This window comes from Cyanistes caeruleus, chromosome 29 (genome assembly GCF_971803275.1).
Source record: "Cyanistes caeruleus chromosome 29, bCyaCae1.hap1.1, whole genome shotgun sequence".
In the NCBI taxonomy this organism is placed as follows: Eukaryota; Metazoa; Chordata; class Aves; order Passeriformes; family Paridae; genus Cyanistes; species Cyanistes caeruleus.
In genome coordinates this window covers 3535893-3556614 of record NC_141729.1, presented here as the reverse complement: position 1 = coordinate 3556614, position 20722 = coordinate 3535893, and the positions used below count along the sequence as shown (strand labels likewise).

Below are 20722 nucleotides of genomic sequence, written 5' to 3'. Positions count from 1 at the left end.
AGCTCCAGAATTTCTCACACTTTTGGCTTCTTTTGGGGTTTTTTTCCAGCTGTTTCTGGTTTTTCCTGCAGGAAAACCCCCTCACAAAAAATAATAATTAAAATAAACCCCCCCCAAGGATGAGTTTGTGCAATTCCTGCCCCGATTCTCGGCTAAGGCAGCGAAGTCCCTGCGGTTTGTGTTTATAAAAAACACCTCCAAACAAACTGAAAAATACAAAATGGAAATAGAAAACAAAACCTGCAGAAAACCCCACCCAAAAAAACCCCCAAACTCCCCCAAAAAATAAAACAAACTCACAAAAACCAGCAAAAAATAACACAAAAAAACCAAAAAAAACCCAACAAAGAAACCAATAAAAACCCTGAAAAAAACAAAAGAAACTCCTCAAAAAAACCCCCAGAAAATAAAAAAAACAAAATAAAAAAAACAACTAAAACCCCTCAAAACTCCCAAAAATCCTCAAAACAACCCCAAAAAATAAACTAAAAAAAAACCCCAAATAAAACCCAAAAAACCCCAAAAAATTCCCCAAAAAACCCCCCAAAAAAACCCAAAAAACCCAAAAGAATTCCAAAAAGAACCCCCCCAAAACCAACAAAAAAACCCCTAAAAAACCCAAACAAACAAACAAAAAAACCCCAAAAAAATCCCTAATAAACCCCAAAAAATCCCTAATAAACCCCCAAAAAATCCCTAATAAACCCCCAAAAATTCCCCAATAAACCCCAAAAAATTCCTAATAAACCCCAAAAAAATCCCTAATAAACCCCAAAAAATTCCTAATAAACCCCAAAAAAATTCCTAATAAACCCCAAAAAAATTCACTAATAAACCCTCAAAAAAATCCCTAATAAACACCCCAAAAAATCCCTAATATACCCCCAAAAAATTCCTAATAAACCCCAAAAAAATCCCTAATAAACCCCCAAAAAATTCACTAATAAACCCTCAAAAAAATCCCTAATAAACACCCCAAAAAATCCCTAATATACCCCCAAAAAATTCCTAATAAACCCCAAAAATTCCTAATAAACCCAAAAAAAATCCAGAAAAAACCCCCAAAAAAATCCCTAATAAACCCAAAAAATTCCTAATAAACCCCCCAAAAAATCCAGAATAAACCCCCAAAAATTCCCTAATAAACCCCAAAAAATCCCTAATAAACCCCCAAAAAATTCCTAATAAATCCCCAAAAAATCCCTCATAAACCCCAAAAAATTCCTAATAAATCCCCAAAAATTCCTAATAAACCCCAAAAAATATAAAATAAAAAATCCACCAAAACCAACAAAAAAAAACCCCCTAAAACAAAAAAAAAACCCCAAAAATCCAGAAAAAAACCAAAAAAATCCCTAATAAACCCCCAAAAAATCCCTAATAAACCCCCAAAAAATTCCTAATAAACCCCCAAAAATTTCCTAATAAACCCCAAAAAATATAAAATAAAAAACCCACCAAAACCAACCAAAAAAAACCCCTAAAACAAAAAAAAAAACCCTATAAAAACCCCCCAAAAAATCGAAAAAAACCGAAAGGCGGCGGCGGTGGCGGCGATCCAGCATCTGGGTTTTTTTTTTTTTTTTTTTGGGGTGAAAAGGGAGGGATTTCGTTGAATTTCAGCTCTTTTTTTTGGGGGGGGGTCTCTCACTCCATGATTGGCGCTGGGAGGCCGGGGAGGGGCTCAGGGGGTCTCGAAGCCCACGCGGAAGCCGGGCTGGGGGGGCACCACGGCGCCGTTCTGCCCCTGCGCCGCCTGCACGCCGTAAGCGGGGCCCATCCACGGCGCTGAGGACTGGCTCTGCCTGCGTGGGGAGGAGGGAAAAATCCCTTAGGGATGGTTAAATCGTCCCTGGGGATTGTTGGGAAGGGGTTTGGGGTAGGGGGGGTTTGGGGTGGTGAGGGGGTGTTGTCGCTTGATGGGGTGTTTGTGTCCTCGCTGCGGCTCGGAGGGGGAAAAATCACAACCCAAAGGGGGAAAAATTGGGGTAAAAATGCTCTGGATTGATCCAAACTCCCATTGGGATGTCCTCACTCCACTGCAGCTCAGAGGTGCAAAAATCACAACCCAAAGGGGGAAATTTGGGATAAAAATTGGGATAAAAATGCTCTGGATTCATCCAAACCCCCACTTGAATGTCCTCACTCCACTGCAGCTCAGAGGTGCAAAAATCACAACCCAAAGGGGGAAAAATTGGGGTAAAAATGCTCTGGATTCATTCAAACTCCCATTGGGATGTCCTCACTCCACTGCAGCTCTGAGGTGCAAAAATCACAACCCAAAGGGAGAAAAATTTGGGGTAAAAATGCTCTGGATTCATCCAAACTCCCATTGGGATGTCCTCACTCCACTGCAGCTCAGAGGTGCAAAAATCACAACCCAAAGGGGGAAAAAATTGGGGTAAAAATGCTCTGGATTCAGCCAAACTCCCACTGGGATGTCCTCACTCCACTGCAGCTCTGAGGTGCAAAAATCAAATCCCAAAAGCGACAAAAATTGGGGTAAAAATGCTCTGGATTCATCCAAACTCCCACTGGGATGTCCTCACTCCACTGCAGCTCAGAGGTGCAAAAATAAAATCCCATAGGGGTAAATTTGGGATAAAAATTGGGATAAAAATTGGGGTAAAAATGCTCTGGATTCATCCAAACCCCCACTGGGATGTCCTCACTCCACTGCAGCTCAGAGGTGCAAAAATCAAATCCCAAAAGGCATAAAAATTGGGATAAAAAGGCTCTGGATTCATCCAAACTCCCACTGGGATGTCCCCACTCCACTGCAGCTCTGAGGTGCAAATATCACTTCCCAAAGGAGATAAAATTTGGGATAAAAATGCTCTGGATTCATCCAAACCCCCATTGGGATGTCCTCACTCCAATGCAGCTCAGAGGTGCAAATATCACTTCCCAAAGGGGATAAAATTTGGGATAAAAATGATTAGGATTCACCCAAACCCCCATTGGGATGTCCCCACTCCACTGCAGCTCTGAGGTGCAAATATCACTTCCCAAAAGGACAAAAATTGGGGTAAAAAGGCTCTGGATTCACCCAAACCCCCACTGGGATGTCCCCACTCCACTGCAGCTCTGAGGTGCAAAAATCAAATCCCAAAGGAGATAAAATTTGGGATAAAAATGCTCTGGATTCACCCAAACCCTCATTGGGATGTCCCCACTCCACTGCAGCTCTGAGGTGCAAAAATCACAACCCAAAGGGGGAAAATTTGGGGTAAAAATGCTCTGGATTCACCCAAACCCTCATTGGGATGTCCCCACTCCACTGCAGCTCAGAGGTGCAAAAATCACAACCCAAAGGGGGAAAAATTGGGGTAAAAATGCTCAGGATTCACCCAAACCCTCATTGGGATGTCCCCACCCCTGCTGGGATGTCCCTGTCCTGCTGCAACTCCGAGGTGCAAAAATCACTCCCCAAAGGGGATAAAATTTGGGATAAAAATTGGGATGAAAATGCTCTGGACTCACCCAAAGCCCTGCTGGTTCCAGGCCTGGCCGTAGACGCCGTAGGCGGGCACTTGCCAGCCGTTGGGCACGTACTGGCCCAGCTGGGCACCCCCGTACCACTGCCCCCACTGCCCGTAGGCCGGCGGGTAGCTCAGCTGGCCCTGGGGACACACACGGGGCAGCACTCAGGGAACTGGGAATTGTTTGGGAGTTTGGGAATTCTCACTGCATCCCTGATAGGATCTGCTTGGTCCAAGCTGGCTGTGGATGCTCCCAGGCCAAGCTTTGCTGGGAGTTACAGCCCTTCCCAATATCCCAAAAAACCCTTCCCAACATCCATCAAACCCTTCCTGATATCCATCAAACCCTTCCCAACATCCCATCAAACCCTTCCCAACATCCCATCAAATCCTTCCCAACATCCCATCAAATCCTTCCCAACATCCATCAAACCCTTCATAATATCCCAACAAACCCTTCCTGATATCCATCAAACCCTTCCCAACATCCCATCAAACCCTTCCCAACATCCCATCAACCGCTTCCCAACATCCCATCAAACCCTTCCTGATATCCCAAAAAACCCTTCCTGATATCCCAGAAAACCCTTCCTGACATCCCAACAAATCCTTTCCAACATCCATCCATCATCCATCCATCCATCCATCCATCATCCATCCATCCATCCATCATCCATCCATCATCCATCCATCCATCCATCATCCATCCATCATCCATCATCCATCCATCATCCATCCATCATCCATCCATCCATCATCCATCCATCATCCATCCATCCATCCATCCATCCATCCATCCATCCATCCATCATCCATCCATCATCCATCCATCCATCCATCATCCATCCATCATCCATCCATCCATCATCCATCCATCATCCATCCATCCATCCATCCATCCATCCATCATCCATCCATCATCCATCCATCCATCCATCATCCATCCATCCATCATCCATCCATCATCCATCCATCCATCATCCATCCATCATCCATCCATCCATCATCCATCCATCCATCATCCATCCATCCATCATCCATCATCCATCCATCCATCATCCATCCATCATCCATCCATCCATCCATCATCCATCCATCCATCATCCATCCATCATCCATCCATCCATCATCCATCCATCATCCATCCATCCATCATCCATCCATCCATCATCCATCCATCATCCATCCATCCATCATCCATCCATCCATCATCCATCCATCATCCATCCATCCATCCATCCATCCATCATCCATCCATCATCCATCCATCCATCCATCCATCATCCATCCATCCATCATCCATCCATCCATCATCCATCCATCCATCCATCATCCATCCATCATCCATCCATCCATCATCCATCCATCCATCCATCATCCATCCATCCATCCATCATCCATCCATCCATCATCCATCCATCCATCCATCATCCATCCATCATCCATCCATCCATCATCCATCCATCATCCATCATCCATCCATCCATCATCCATCATCCATCATCCATCATCCATCATCCATCATCCATCATCCATCCATCATCCATCCATCCATCATCCATCCATCATCCATCATCCATCCATCCATCCATCATCCATCCATCATCCATCCATCCATCATCCATCATCCATCATCCATCATCCATCCATCATCCATCCATCCATCATCCATCCATCCATCATCCATCCATCCATCCATCCATCCATCATCCATCCATCCATCATCCATCCATCATCCATCCATCCATCATCCATCCATCCATCCATCCATCATCCATCCATCATCCATCCATCATCCATCCATCCATCCATCATCCATCCATCATCCATCCATCCATCATCCATCCATCATCCATCCATCATCCATCCATCATCCATCCATCCATCCATCCATCATCCATCCATCATCCATCCATCCATCATCCATCCATCATCCATCCATCATCCATCATCCATCATCTATCCCATCCCCACTCCCCAGCCAATTAACAGGGTGGTTAATTAGCGCCTCAGGAGCTGCCTGACCTGCTGGACAGGGCTGACCATGTCGGGTGTCTCCTTGCCCCAGTAGCACTTCACCACGTGGCCCTCGATGGTGGTGCCGTTGACGGAGACGATGGCGTGGGCAGCGCTCTCGTGGGAATTGAACCTGTCGGGATGAAATCGGGAATATTTCTTGGGAATGACTCCGTGCTGTGATTCTCCCTAAATAAATTGGGGAACTCGGCAAGGAGAGCAGTCAATTTATTGATTTTTTTAAACTATTTTATTTTTTAATTGGTTGGTTTGTGATGATTTTCTTACTAAATGGGAAAGATTTGGGTTTCGTTAATTTTTAATTTTTTACCATTCAATTTTTAACGTTAATTCGTTAATTTTTGACTTTTTAAAAATTTTTTTTATTGATTTTTTTAACTGATTCGTTTATTAAATGGGAAAGATTAGACAATTTATTAATTTTTAAACTTTTAAAATTGGTTTTTAATTAATTCTTTTACTAAATGGGAAAGGTGGAAGTCATCATTCATTGCAAGGAAATGAAGGGATCTTCCCATTAACTGGAGAAGGAAATGAAGGGATCTTCCCATATGAAAAGAGCTCTGTTCCAAGTGGAACTAAATTTCTGGGATTTTCCCTACTTTTTATGGCCATGATCCCTCCTCAGAGCAGAGGGAGCAGAAATCCTCTGATCTCTCTAATCTGGGAGGGTTCAGTGACTCCTCTGGGCTGACAAAGGTCCCACATGACCAACCCTGTTCCAAGTGGTTTTTTGGGATTTTTCCCATTTTATTACAGCCATGATCCCTCCTCAGGGAGGGAAATCCCTCCTCAGAGGAAGGAAAACTCCTCTGACTTAGGATGGTTTAGTGACTCCTCTGGTGATGTGTGACCAAGGGCCCTGCTCCAAGAGATTTCAGAGATTTTCCCCATTTTTTACAACCCCTCCTCAGGGCAGAGGAAGGAAAACCCCTCTAACTGGGATGGTTTAGTGACAGTGGTGACTGAAGTCCTGAAGGACAAAGGGCCCTGTTCCAAGGGATTTCAAGGATTTTCCCCATTTTATTACAGCCATGATCCCTCCTCAGAGCAGAGGCAGGAAAACCCCTCTAACTGGGATGGTTTAGTGACTCCTCTGTGGTGATGTGTGACCAAGGGCCCTGCTCCAAGAGATTTCTGTGATTTTCCCATTTTTTACAACCCCTCCTCAGAGCAGAGGCAGGAAAACCCCTCTAACTGGGATGGTTTAGTGACTCCTCTGTGGTGATGTGTGACCAAGGGCCCTGTTCCAAGAGATTTCTGTGATTTTCCCCATTTTTTACAATCCCTCCTCAGGGCAGAGGAAGGAAAACCCCTCTAACCTGGGAGGGTTTAGTGACAGTGGTGACTGAAGTCCTGAAGGACAAAGGGCCCTGTTCCAAGGGATTTCAAGGATTTTCCCCATTTTATTACAGCCATGATCCCTCCTCAGAGCAGAGGCAGGAAAACTCCTCTGACTTAGGATGGTTTAGTGACTCCTCTGTGGTGATGTGTGACCAAGGGCCCTGTTCCAAGAGATTTCTGTGATTTTCCCCATTTTTTACAATCCCTCCTCAGGGCAGAGGAAGGAAAACCCCTCTAACCTGGGATGGTTTAGTGACAGTGGTGACTGAAGTTATGAAGGACAAAGGGCCCTGTTCCAAGGGATTTCAGGGATTTTCCCCGTTTTTTACAACCCCTCCTCAGGGCAGAGGAAGGAAAACCCCTCTAACCTGTGACACCCCCAGCCCCAAGCCCACTCCCACCTGACGAAGGAGTATCCTTTATCCGGGAACACTCGGATCTCCATGATCTGCCCGAAGGGGGAGAAGGTCTGGCGCATCAGCTGCTCTGGAGCAGGAAGGACAGAGAGCAGCGTGAGGCAGCCGTGGGGACAAGGGGACAGCTGCCACGGGCTGGGGCCACACGTACCTGTGAGGCCCGAGGTGACCCCCCCGCAGTACACGGTGCAGTTGCTGGGGCTGGACTGAGTCACCACCTCGTCGTAGGACAATTGTTTGGTGGTTGCTGGAAGAGATTGGGTGGGATTTTCAAGGGGTGGGATGGGAATTGGGGGGAATTTTAGCCCTGACTGGCACAGGATGGTGGGAACAATCACAGATCTTTCCTGGGACACCTCAGAGCCCTTTCCAGGGACTGAAGGGGCTCCAGGAGAGCTGGAGAGGGACTGCGGACAAGGGATGGCAGGACAAGGATGCAGGGAATGACTTTAAAATGGGAAAGGGGAAATTGGGGAGGGATATTGGGAAGGAATGAAGGTGGGGAGGGGCTGGGATGGAATTCCCAGAGCAGCTGTGGCTGCTCCATCCCTGGCAGTGCCCAAGGCCAGGCTGGACGGGGCTTTGAGCACCTTGGGGTGGGGTGGGATTGGCTCTGAGGTCCTTCCCACCCCAAAATCTCGGGGATCCCCCACCCCAGGAGCTGGCAGGGCACAGGGTGGCCACCTACTCTCATAGGTGCTCTTGGGAGCTGGAGGTTTCCTGGTGGCCCAGTTGGTCCGGATCTGCCGGCCCCCGAGCCACTGCCCCCCCATCTGCTGGATGGCGTTCTCGGCGTCCTGGAGGAGAGAAAAACCCCGCTGACCCCACTGCTGGCCCCCTTCCTGTGGGTCAGAGCCACAGGAGTGACCCCACTGCTGGCCCCCTTCCTGTGGGTCAGAGCCACAGGACTCACCCCACTGCTGGCCCCCTTCCTGTGGGTCAGAGCCAGGGGACTGACCCCACTGCTGGCCCCCTTCCTGTGGGTCAGAGCCACGGGAGTGACCCCACTGCTGGCCCCCTTCCTGTGGGTCAGAGCCACGGGGGTGACCCCACTGCTGGCCCCCTTCCTGTGGGTCAGAGCCAGGGGACTGACCCCACTGCTGGCCCCCTTCCTGTGGGTCAGAGCCAGGGGACTCACCCCACTGCTGGCCCCCTTCCTGTGGGTCAGAGCCACGGGACTCACCCCACTGCTGGCCCCCTTCCTGTGGGTCAGAGCCACGGGAGTGACCCCACTGCTGGCCCCCTTCCTGTGGGTCAGAGCCACGGGAGTGACCCCACTGCTGGCCCCCTTCCTGTGGGTCAGAGCCACAGGACTGACCCCACTGCTGGCCCCCTTCCTGCGGGTCAGAGCCACGGGGGTGACCCCACTGCTGGCCCCCTTCCTGTGGGTCAGAGCCAGGGGACTCACCCCACTGCTGGCCCCCTTCCTGTGGGTCAGAGCCACGGGGGTGACCCCACTGCTGGCCCCCTTCCTGTGGGTCAGAGCCACGGGGGTGACCCCACTGCTGGCCCCCTTCCTGTGGGTCAGAGCCACGGGGGTGACCCCACTGCCCTCCTGAGCGACCCTGGAAGTGCCCCAGGCTGGGCTGGACGGGGCTTGCAGCACCCTGGGACAGTGGGAGGGGTCCCTGCCCCAGCTCCTTCCAGCCCCATTTGTTGTGGAATTCCGTGAATTCCATGGATTCAGAGGGAGAGAAGCCTCCCCCCCGTTACAGGCAGGGAAAGCAAAGTGAAAATCAGCTGGGCAAGATCCAGACTGTGAGAGACTGGAGAGGGAAATGAAGGGATCTAATCCATTTACTCAAGATCTTTCCCATTTATTAAAGAAATCAATTAAGGATCCCACCAATTTAGTGAATGAAGGGATCTTTCCCGTTTATTGAAGAAGAAAATGAAGGGATTTTTCCCGTTTTCTGAAGGAATCTAACACCTTCCCCATTTATTGAAGGAGGAAATGAAGGGATTTTACTCATTTATTGAAGGGAAACAAAGGGATTTTACCAATTTATTGGAGGAAACAAAGGGATTTTACCCATTTATTGATGAAGGAGGAAATGAAGGGATTTCACCCATTTACTGGAGGAAAATGAAGGGATTTTACCCATTTATTAAGAGGAAAACAAAATGATTTTACCTATTTATTGAGGGAGGAAATGAAGGAATTTTGCCCATTTATTAAGAGGGAAATTAAAGGATTTTATCCATTTATTAAGAGGGAAATGAAGGGATTTTACCCATTTATTGGAGGAAAATAAAGTGATTTTACCAATTTTTTGAGGGAGAAAATGAAGGGATTTTATCCATTTTTTTTTTTTGAGGAAATTAAAGGATTTTATCCATTTATTAGGAGGAAAATGAAGGGATTTTACCCATTTATTAAGAGGGAAACAAAGTGATTTTACCCATTTATTGAGTGGGGAAATTAAAGGATTTTACACATTTATTAAGAGGGAAATGAAGGAATTTCACCCATTTATTGGAGGAAATTAAGGGATTTTATCCATTTATTAAGAGGAAAATTAAGGGGATTTTACCCATTTTTTGGAGGAAAATAAAGGGATTTTCCCCATTTATTGAAGAGGGACATGAAAGGATTTTACCCATTTATTAAGAGGGAAACAAAGTGATTTTACCAATTTTTTGAGGGAGAAAATGAAAGGATTTCCCCCATTTTTTGATGGAGAAAATTAAGGGATTTCCCCCATTTTTTGAAGAAGAAAATGAAGGGATTTCCCCCATTTTTTGAGGAAGGAAATGAAGGGATTATAACCATTTTTTGAAGGAGAAAATGAAGGGATTTTATCAATTTTTTGGAGGAAATTAAGGGATTTTATCCATTTTTTGATGGAGAAAATGAAGGGATTTTATCCATTTTTTGGAGGAAATTAAGGGATTTTAACCATTTTTTGAAGGAGAAAATGAAGGGATATTATCCATTTTTTTGAGGAAATTAAGGGATTTTATCCATTTTTTGAGGGAGAAAATAACAGGATTTCCCCCATTTTTTTGAGGAAATTAAGGGATTTTATCCATTTTTTGAGGGAGAAAATGAAGGGATTTCCCCCATTTTTTTGAGGAAATTAAGGGATTTTAACCATTTTTTGAAGGAGAAAATGAAGGGATTTCCCCCATTTTTTGAGGGAGGAAATGAAGGGATTTTAACCATTTTTTTGAGGAAATTAAGGGATTTTATCCATTTTTTGTGGGAGAAAATGAAGGGATTTCCCCCATTTTTTTGAGGAAATTAAGGGATTTTAACCATTTTTTGAAGGAGAAAATGAAGGGATTTCCCCCATTTTTTGAAGGAGAAAATGAAGGGATTTTATCCATTTTTTGGAGGAAATTAAGGGATTTTAACCATTTTTTGAGGGAGAAAATGAAAGGATTTCCCCCATTTTTTGAGGGAGGAAATGAAGGGATTTTAACCATTTTTTGAGGAAGGAAACAAAGAGCTCTTACCCATTTATTGAAGAAGGAGACGAAGCCATAGCCCTTGGACTTGCCCGTGGCCATGTCCTTGACCACCCGTGCATCCCTGAAAGCACAAAGGGAACCGGCTCAGCTCCACCTCTCTCCTCTCCCCTCCACCAGCACCACTCCTTGTCCACACTCAGCTTGGCTAAAGGAGCAAAATTAAACTTAAAACGTTGCAAATCAAGAGATCCCCCAAGAAATGGCTGCGTTTTACAGGCTCCAGATCACTGCAGGAGCTTGCCTGGCTCTCTGGAACCATGCAAGTTTTAAAATCTTATTTTTAAGAATTTTTTTTTTTTTTTTTTTTTTTTTTTTAAAAAAAATAAATCTCATATTTATTTGCCAACACGTTCTACCTGCTCGTTGCAAATGTTAAATAGAAATGAACAGAAAATCAAAATAAAAAAAATCAAAAATAAAAAAAAAAATCAAAATAAAAAAAATAGGAATTGAAAGGCATTCGTGGCCTGTTGGCTGAATTCTTTAATTCTTTGGTTTATATTTTATAATATATAAACCCAAGAATTAAAGAATTCAGCCAACAGGCTGAATAATATAATTATGTAATAAAATAATTAAATAATATAATTATATATATAATATGGAGGGGCTGCTCCTGGCTCTGCTGTGGGACACTGGGAACGTCCCTGCCCTGCTGGGACCAGCTCAGCTCCCTGGCCCAAAGGGCTTGGATGGATGTGTGGGGTCTCAGACAAGGTGATGCTGCCCCAAGGTGCTCCAAAAAAAGGCTCATTTTGAGGGAAATGGGAATTAAGTCCACAAAACACCCAGAAAAGAGTTGGCTAAGGGTGGCTGGCACCAAACACCCGGAGTGCCGAGGGAAATGCACAGCCCAGGAGCAGGGTCTGGATTTCCCAGCTTTGCTGGGAGAGCAGAAGAGCTGGGATGAAGGATGTGGCTGTGGGAGCAGGAGTGTGGTCCCTGCACTGCCACAGTGGCACTGAGCACAAAGCTGAGACCTTGCTCTGCCCTCAAGGACTTACGAGATTCTTCCAAAGGGAGCAAAGGCTGCTTTGATGTCTTCAGTTGTGATCTCAGGGCTGAGGTCTCCGACAAAGACGTGGAAATGGTCTTTGGGGGAAAAGAGAAAGGAGGATTTAGTGCTTGAAGATGCCCTCTGAGCAGAAAAGAGTAAAATAAACTCTTCTTAAGAATCCCTTTATTAAAACTCCAGCTGTTATTCAAAATACATGATTAAAAAGCACAAAAGCACTTATTAAATACCACAAAAGCCAGTATTAAATGCTCCAGGAAGAGCAGAGTTTGCTGTGGAACAGAATTCCTGCTGTTCCTGACAGACCCTGTGCCTGGCAGGGCCACAGGTCAGTGATCTAAGGACACACATTTATATCTTGAATTTTACAAACTGCTTTTAAGGCCTGCCAGCATGTTCTGCACAGCTCTGAGGCTATTTACACCTCATGTGCCCGGTGTCCAGGGAAATCTCTCTGTCTCTGTGCCAGCACTAGGCTGTGATGTGGAATCCTGGAGTGGTTTGGGTGGGAAGGGATTTAAAAACCACCCCAGGGTGCTCCTGGGACACTGCAGTGGAGGGGGACTGAGGGCTCAGGATGGAAAGGGGATCCCTTCCTCATGAGAAACAGGAACAAAAGGCTTCAATCCCAGGAGTTTTCCACCTCAGCCCACCAAAGTGTGACACAGCAGGCACCAAACTCCCTCAGGCACTGATGGGGTTTAGCCCACTCCAGCCTGAAATTCCAAGAATTTCTCCACAGAAATTGTTGGGAATGATGGAACCTGTCCTGGAAGGAGCCTGGATGCTCAATGTGCCTCAAAAATACAGAATGAGGCATTTTGGGCTTTAATTCACAACTGCACAGGTACCAAAGAGCCACGGATTTGCACCAAATCCCCTCCTGATGCTGCAGGGAAATGGAAGGGAAGTCCTTCCCTAAGAATTCAATGGAAAAAAACCAAAACCCCCCCAAACTTAGCATCAGGGAACACCCTGGAGATCCACAGTTTAATGTTTAAGAAGACACAATTAACTTGTGAACGCTGTGTGATGGCAAAGATCAGACCTGCCCTGAAGTTTAATTAACGCAGACACCATAAATAATTAGGATTCCAATCAAAACCATTCCCACAGAGCTCTGTGTGGTGCATTTCAGTTTCACAGCTTGCACAGCTCGGGGCACAGGTGACACTTACTGCTGGTGTCTTTCTTCTGGCTGCTAGGGGTGGTGGCCCAGTTCACTTTGACCTCCTGCAAACGGGAATCACACATCAGATTTGGCAAATCCCTAAAAAATCCAGAAAAGCTCAGACTTCCTCAGTGCTCAGTGACCCTACAGGGTCCCCCATGTGCAAGGCTGGGGATAAAACACAAGTTTAAGATATTTTTTATGGGAGAGGGTTTGTTCTTAAATGAACAGGGCTACAGCTCCCCTGCTCTGGGGGTGTTCACCTGCAGAGGAGAAGGATCCAGAGCCCCTTGCAGGGCCTGAAGGGGCTCCAGGAGAGCTGGAGAGGGACTGGGGACAAGGGATGGAGGGACACGACACAGGGAATGGCTCCCAAATGTCTCAGGGGTGACTGTGAAGAGGATGGGGACAGGCTCTGGTCAGTGGTGCCCAGGGTAAGGGACAACAGGCACGGACTGAAACATGGGGAATTCCTCCTGAATATGAGGAAAAGAAGGAAAATATGAGAGAAAATATGAAGGAAAACTTTTCTTTGAGGCCTGGAACAGGCTGTGGTATCTCCTCAGCAGACATCAGAACCCTGCCTGGACACTACCCTGTGCACCCTGCTCTGAATGAACGGCACAGGATGGTCTCCAGAGGGGCCCTCCAACCACTCTGCAATTCTGGGATTTTTCTCCCAGTTCCACATCCTCAGCTCCAAGTTCCTCCCAAAACACTGAACTCCTCCCCTCCATGTTCTGAACTCCTCCTCTCCTTGCTCTGAACTTCTCCCAGCACTGAACTCCTCCTCTCCATGTTCTGAACTTCTCCTCTCCATGCTCTGAACTCCTCCCAAAGCTCTGAACTTCTCCTCTCCATGCTCTGAACTTCTCCCAGCACTGAACTCCTCCCAAAGCTCTGAGCTCCTCTCCATGACCTGAACTCCTCCTCCCAACACTCTGAACTCCCCTTCTGAGTTGTGCCCCACTAAGATCTCCACCCCAAAGCCAGAGTCTGGCATTTGCAGCACATCTCCTCCTTTCCCAGCAGGATTTCCCCTGGCACATCCTGCTCCCCCCAGACCCTGACATCCTTTCCCATCAGGATTTTCCCCTGGCACATCCCATTTTCCCCCCAGACCCTGACATCCTTTCACCATCAGGATTTGCCCCTGGCACATCCTGTTCCCCCCAGACTCAGGACATCCTTTCCCTACAGGATTTCCCCCTGGAATGCCCCCAGCCCCTGGCACATCCTGTTCCCCCCAGACTCAGGACATCCTTTCCCATGAGGATTTCCCCTGGCACATCCTGTTCCCCCCAGACCCTGACATCCTTTCCCAGCAGGATTTGCCCCTGGCACATCCTGTTCCCCCCAGACCCTGACATCCTTTCCCATCAGGATTTTCCCCTGGCACATCCTGTTCCCCCCAGACCCTGACATCCTTTCCCATCAGGATTTTCCCCTGGCACATCCCATTTTCCCCCCAGACCCTGACATCCTTTCACCATCAGGATTTGCCCCTGGCACATCCTGTTCCCCCCAGACTCAGGACATCCTTTTCCCATGAGGATTTCCCCTGGCACATCCTGTTCCCCCCAGACTCAGGACATCCTTTTCCCAGCAGGATTTCCCCTGGCACATCCTGTTCCCCCCAGACCCTGACATCCTTTCCCATCAGGATTTTCCCCTGGCACATCCTGTTCCCCCCAGACCCTGACATCCTTTCCCAGCAGGATTTCCCCTGGCACATCCTGTTCCCCCCAGACCCTGACATCCTTTCCCAGCAGGATTTCCCCTGGAATGCCCCCAGCCCCTGGCACATCCTGTTCCCCCCAGACTCAGGACATCCTTTCCCAGCAGGATTTCCCCTGGCACATCCTGTTCCCCCCAGACTCACCCCAGAGCACAGCAGCTTACCTTACCCATTATCTTCCTGCCGTTCATGGCAGCCAGGGCCGCGGCCGCGTGCCGGTGCTCGTAGAACTCCACGAAGCAGTAGGGATCATTGCCAGCTGTCTGAGACAGGAAATGAGCCCGGGATTAGGGATACAAACCCGGGATTAGGGATACAAACCCGGGATTAGGGACACAAACCCAGACTCTGGCTGCTCTGCTCAGCCTCTGACACCTCAACAGCCCCACACAGATAGGATTTCTGACTCTACAGGGACCAACAACGCTCCCAGAATTTTCAATTCTGCTTTGAAAGGTAAAATTATGGTAAAGAATTTTTAAAACCTCATTTGCAATCCTCTCATGACTTAATGAGTTTATTGGCCCCATGTGGACAGGTTTCCTGACTCTACAGGGACTAACAATGCTCCCAGAGCTTTCAAAGAAAGCTTTAGAAAGAGTAAAAAATTACAGTAAAGAGTTTTTAAAACCTCATTTGCAACCCCCTCATGATCTAATGAGTTCATTGTTCCTCTCCATGTCCACCCGTCCTTAAATTAACCACCTGGCACGTGCAGAAACGATGCCAAAAACATTTGAGCGTATGTCCAGATGTATTTAAGGTGTTTGTGGCCTGTTTCCAGAGGAATTCCCAGAGCCACAAGCACAGCCTGGGGTCAGCAGCTCTGAGGAACAGGGAAATCAGAGGATTCAGGCTCTTACATCCATGATCATCTTGCAGTTCTTGCAGGGTCCGATCTGGCTGAACAGCTGGAGGATCAGAGCCTCGGTCACGTCCCTGGAGAGGTTCCCCACGTACCTGAGGGTCAAACACAGGCATGGACACGGATGTTGGACACCCTGGAACCTGGAAAGGGGTCTGGGAGCAGGGATGAAGCGATAGGAAAAGGGGGAATGGCTTCCCACTGCCGGAGGGCTGGGTGGGATGAGATACTGGGATGGAATGAGGGTGTTGAGGGGCTGGGATGGAATTCCCAGAGGAGCTGTCTGTCCCCAAATCCCTGGGAGTGTCCCAGGCCAGGCTGGACAGGGCTTGGAGCAATGTGGGACAGTGGCAGGTGTCCCTGCCCATGGCAGGGGTGACACTGGATGGGTTTAATGTCCCTTCCCACCCAAACCATTCCAGAATTCCATGACTCCACGAACCTGACCTTCCAAACTGATTTCCCACTGCAGAGACTCCTGCTCCCACATCCCTACAGTGACTTCCCAGCACAGAAATTCCAATCCCCGTATCCCTACACCATCCCTCCTGCCCCAGCAGCACTTCCCAGCTGCTGTTTGCCCACCTTTTACACAACATTTGGTTGGTTCCTTCCAAAGGCCTCAAGTTTTGGCAACATCAGCTCTGCCAGGAATACCTGAGGCCAACGTGCTTGACTGCACACATTCCCTCAGCCTCCCCAAGCACCAACACGTCCCAAACCCCCACTCCCACCTGGGATTTTGGCTTCCTTGGCCACCAAGCCCATCTGTGACCCACGGGTGGCTGTTTTTGTTGTTGTTGTTGAGCCCAAGTCACGGGATTTTTATAAAAAGCCCAGCGAGAAACCTCAGCCGCCGAGGTGCAGCCGCAGAGGAACGTTCCGTGGGAAACCTCTGCCACGGGAATCCCGGCCAAATCCCAGCCCTGACACCACAGCTGCTGCCAGAGGGGCAAAGGGGCTGTCAGAAAAACACCAGGAGCAAATCCAGGCTCTGCTCAGGCTCCTGCTGCTGCCACAGGGATGCGCTCTGAGGTTTGGTTATGTGGCAATGTGAGAGTTTTCTGTCAGGAACGCCAGCTCTGGGTTAATTATTTGGACAACTGTTTAAGGCAGGATTGGGTTTTAAAAACCCTTCTGATCTTAAAACATTAAAAAATGAGGGATTAGAGCACTCCATTAAGGTAATTAACACCAGGATGTTCTCCCACCAGCAAGTCCAACTGAGAGTGGGATGAGGAAGATTGGAAAAGACCTCCAAGATCATCGAGTCCAACATTTGACCCATCAGCACCTCGTTAACCAGAGCAGAACTAGCAAGTCCTCTCTTTAACTCCCTTTTTAAAATATTGTAATTATTTGGATAACAAATCAATGGAAGGACCAGAGTGATGAGCCTCATGTGACCTTCTGGATCTAAATTAATTAATTTGTGACTGGAAGGTTCCCAAACAGGGCGTCCACCCCTGACCTCTGCTCTGATGGGATTTCATCCCAATAAACAGGCGTCTCCTGAAATATTCCTGACCTCAGCACTGGGTTTAGCAGGTTTTAGGGAAGGGATTCCCAACAGCCCCACGGATCTCTGCGTTCCCGAAGGATCTGCTGCAGGAATATTTGTGTGTTCAGAGTGTGCCAAGGCAGGTGGGGAACACCCAGAGCTGTGACATGAACCATTCCCTGGCTTTTCCATGGAATTTTGTTGCAGCTCCACAGACAGGCAGGATGCAGAGCAGCTGGACCTTGTCCACTCACACACAAATAACCCAGCAGCCAGGTGACCCTGCCAGGCTGCACCAGGTAACACCAGGAGAGCTCAGCCCCGGCTCTTCCTGCACCTCTCCCACCCCTCTCCTGCTAATTGGATGAGAATCCAATTAACGAGTTGGTTGATGACTCTGCAGATGAAGGGCTGCATTATCCAAATTTATCTTGAGAAGCCAAACCCAACTGCTGCTGTGCGTGCTTCAGACCACAAATTATTTTAATTTAGGACACGTATCCCACGTGCATCCACGGAAAACACAAACAACAGGACTCTGTCACCTCCAAGGCTGCTCTGCAGATCCATCATCTGCTGCTGGAGAGCGGCTGGCAAGGAAGGGATCTGTCTGTGGGAGAAGGAGCTGCCTCTCCAGGAATTCATTTACACGAGGGAAAACAGCTCCTAAGGGAACAGAGGGCTCTGCACCTCACCCCACTGACATGGGGCAGGGGGAAAAGGCAATAACAAGGAGTTATTTCCAGGAGTGTCTGCAATCCGTTCCAGAAAAACAACTGGAATGTGTTAAAGAAGGAAAAAACAGGGTGTAGAGGGCTTTGGGGGCCACATAGCTGAGGGAGCCCCAAAATCCACAACTGGGAGCGGTTCTGGAGCAGAAATCCTACAGAAACCCCAGTGTGAGCATGGATTTACATCCACTAAAGATCACCTGAGCTGCACTTATTGCCTTGGACTGCTCCTCACTGACACGGGGCAGGTGGAAAAGGCAAAAACAAGGAGTTACTTCCAGGAGTGTCTGCAATCCGTTCCAGAAAAACAACTGGAATGTGTTAAAGAAGGACAGGACAGAGTGCAGAGGGCTTTGGGGGCCACACAGCTGAGGGAGCCCCAAAATCCATACCCAGGGGGCGTTTCTGGAGCAGAAATCCTACAGAAATCCCAGTGTGAGCACGGATTTACATCCAACAAAGATCACCTGAGCTGCACTTTCTGCCTTGGACTGCTCCTTCTAAACCTGAGTGGTGACACCCAGCTGGCGACAATCCCCTGTGTGACCCCACAAAGTCCCTGGGAGAGAGGCAGAGAAATCCCACCCTGGATGTTACCCAGTCCTGAGCTGTGCTTTAAGGTGATCCTGCAGATCTTTTCAGCCCCAGTGATTCCCTGGATGTTGCCCAGTCCTGAGCTGTGCTTTAAGGTGATCCTGCAGGTCTTTTCCAGCCTCAGTGATTCCCTGTCCCTGCCACCAGCTGCACATGCTCCAGGACATGGATTCCTTGGCATACACTGAGGCCACCAGGGCCCGCACGGACCCTTGGGATGGGGGGAAAACATCTTCCCAAATAAACACCAGCGGCTCTGTGTGTGCAGAGGCCAGGAATAGCTCCCAAAACATGGGAAAACACCGGGACTGGGGAAGCAGAGAGTGGTCAGTGCTCGGGACAGCTGGGGTGAGGCACGTCAGGGTCTTGTTGTCCTGTGGTCACTTGGCCAAGTTGTTTCTCAACCCCTGGGGAGGGGCAGCAATCCAAGGGCACAACATTCCCTCACCTTGGAATGATTCCCTCTCTCCCTTCTGTCTTTCTTGCTGCACTGGAGAACAAGGCTTCTAGAGGTGGGATGGGAAGACTGGAGCCTGATTTCCCTCATCCAAACAAGGGAAAGTTACTCCAGGTAACACCAGCCTGGGAAGAAGCACAGCCCAGGTGTGCACAGGAGCAGCACCTTTTGCTAAAATCCAACCTAAACCTCCCCTGAGGTGGCTTTGTAATTCACTCCTTGGGAAGCAACAGGTTCAGATTGTGCTTTGAACACTGGGACAAGCATTGGATTCATGGGCACCTCCTGCTTATTCACATGGAGCTGCTGACCAGGGCAGTGGGGCTCCAAGCTGTTTGCCATGTAGCCCCCCGCACCCCCCAGGGGAAAATCCAGCCAGTTTGCTCACAAAAAACCTACATGGATCATGCAGATTGACAGGATCCTCACCATGGAATGGTCTGGGGTGGAAGGGATTTGGATCATCCAGTTCTATCCCCTGCCATGGGCTGGGATGGAGAACACACACACCTTCCAGACCCCCTTTCCCTCCAGGTGTGAGCGTGGATGTACCAGGGAGGGGGACACACCTTCCACACTGCCTTTCCCTCCAGATGTGACCTGGGATGGACTGGGGAGAGGGGCACACACTTTCCAGACCCCCTTTCTATCCAGGAGAAGGGGGGACACACCTTCAGGACCACTTTTCCCTCCGCATGTGACCTGGGATGGACTGGGAAGGGGGACACACCTTCCAGACCCCCTTTCTCTCAGATGTGAGTTGGGATGTACTGGGGAAGGGACACACAGCTTCCACACACCCCTGTCCCTCCAGATGTGAGCTGGAGGCCCAGGGTAACGCCCGGAGCGTAGGGCAGGCCGGCGGTGCCCAGCACTGGGAACGGGGAAAGGGCAGGAATACCGCGGGAGCCGGGCTCCCCTCGCTGCCGGGGGGGGCCGGCTACCCCTCAGCCCCGGGCGGGGGTCGCTCCCGCAGCATTGCAGGCGGCTGAGGGTCCGCGGCGGAGCCCTGAAGGGCCCGTCCGTGAGGCGACCCCAGGCCGCCCCTCCCCGCGGAGCCGGGAACAATAGGCGGTCTCGCCCCCTCCCCACTCACAGGGTCTTGGGCATTTCATCCTCCATGGCGCCGCCGCCGCGGGCCCCGGCTCTTCCCGCCCGCCGGGGCGGCCCCGTGAGCCCTGGGCAGCCCGGGCAGCCCGAGCGGCGCCGGCCCCGCCGGCGGACGGTCCCGCGGCGGCTCCTCGCAAGATGGCGGCGGGCGGGCGGGCTGAGGGGCCGGGGGGGGGCGGGGGCGGGAACGCGCGTGCGCGGGGAGAGCGCGGGAACGGCGCGGGGACGCGCGGCCGCTCTGCGCATGCGCGACCGTGAGGGGAAGGCGAGGAAAGTGGTGAAAATTGATTTAAAATAAAGGCCTTAGAAATAAAGGGGCGAATAAAAATAAAGAATAATAAAAAAATACGTTAAAATAACGGATTTTAACATTAAGGAATTAAAAAGAAAATAATTAAAAGGGGTTAAAACCACGGTGGAAAGGGATATGTGGGTCAGGGACATGCAGGCACTAGGAATGGGAAATAAAGGGAGTTAAAGTAAAGGAGTTAAAAGTAAAACTTTTTTTAGTAAAAGCTAAACGAGTTTAAAAAGGCGTTTAAAATGAAAAAGTTTAAAAATTACAGGATTAAAAATGAAAGAATTGAAAGTCGCAGTGAAAAGGGACACGTGGGCATCGGGAACAGCGTACAGGGGTGGAGAAATAAAGTTTATAAAATACAGGGACTAAAATTAAAAATTACTAAAATAAAGCAATTGAAATAAATTAATCAAAATTTATTAAATAAAAGAATTTGAAATGAAGGATTCTAAAAAGAAAGGATCAAAAGTGAAGGGTTAAAAAGCG

General features: G+C 48.7%; 1 protein-coding gene across 3 annotated transcripts; it reads right to left on the bottom strand.

The window, feature by feature from the left end:
* Window positions 1-1552: 1552 nt before the first annotated feature.
* On the bottom strand, window positions 1553-20078 carry TIA1 (TIA1 cytotoxic granule associated RNA binding protein). Of its 3 annotated transcripts, none has more exons than XM_086865426.1 (12): window positions 19922-20078; window positions 15541-15637; window positions 14842-14940; window positions 12947-13001; window positions 11758-11845; window positions 10739-10814; window positions 7968-8076; window positions 7431-7526; window positions 7265-7349; window positions 5508-5631; window positions 3484-3623; window positions 1553-1805 (listed from the first exon to the last, which is right to left on the bottom strand). In XM_086865426.1, the coding sequence occupies exons 1-12, from the start codon at window positions 19945-19947 to the stop codon at window positions 1685-1687; spliced, it is 1116 nt and encodes a 371-aa protein (XP_086721552.1). In that variant the 5' UTR covers window positions 19948-20078; the 3' UTR covers window positions 1553-1684. The 3 variants fall into 3 exon arrangements, with proteins under 3 accessions (XP_086721552.1, XP_086721553.1, XP_086721554.1); XM_086865427.1 differs by lacking the exon at window positions 19922-20078 and adding an exon at window positions 17589-17697; XM_086865428.1 differs by lacking the exon at window positions 19922-20078 and adding an exon at window positions 17589-17605 and having other exon boundaries at window positions 14842-14936.
* Between the last annotated feature and the right edge of the window lie 644 nt (window positions 20079-20722).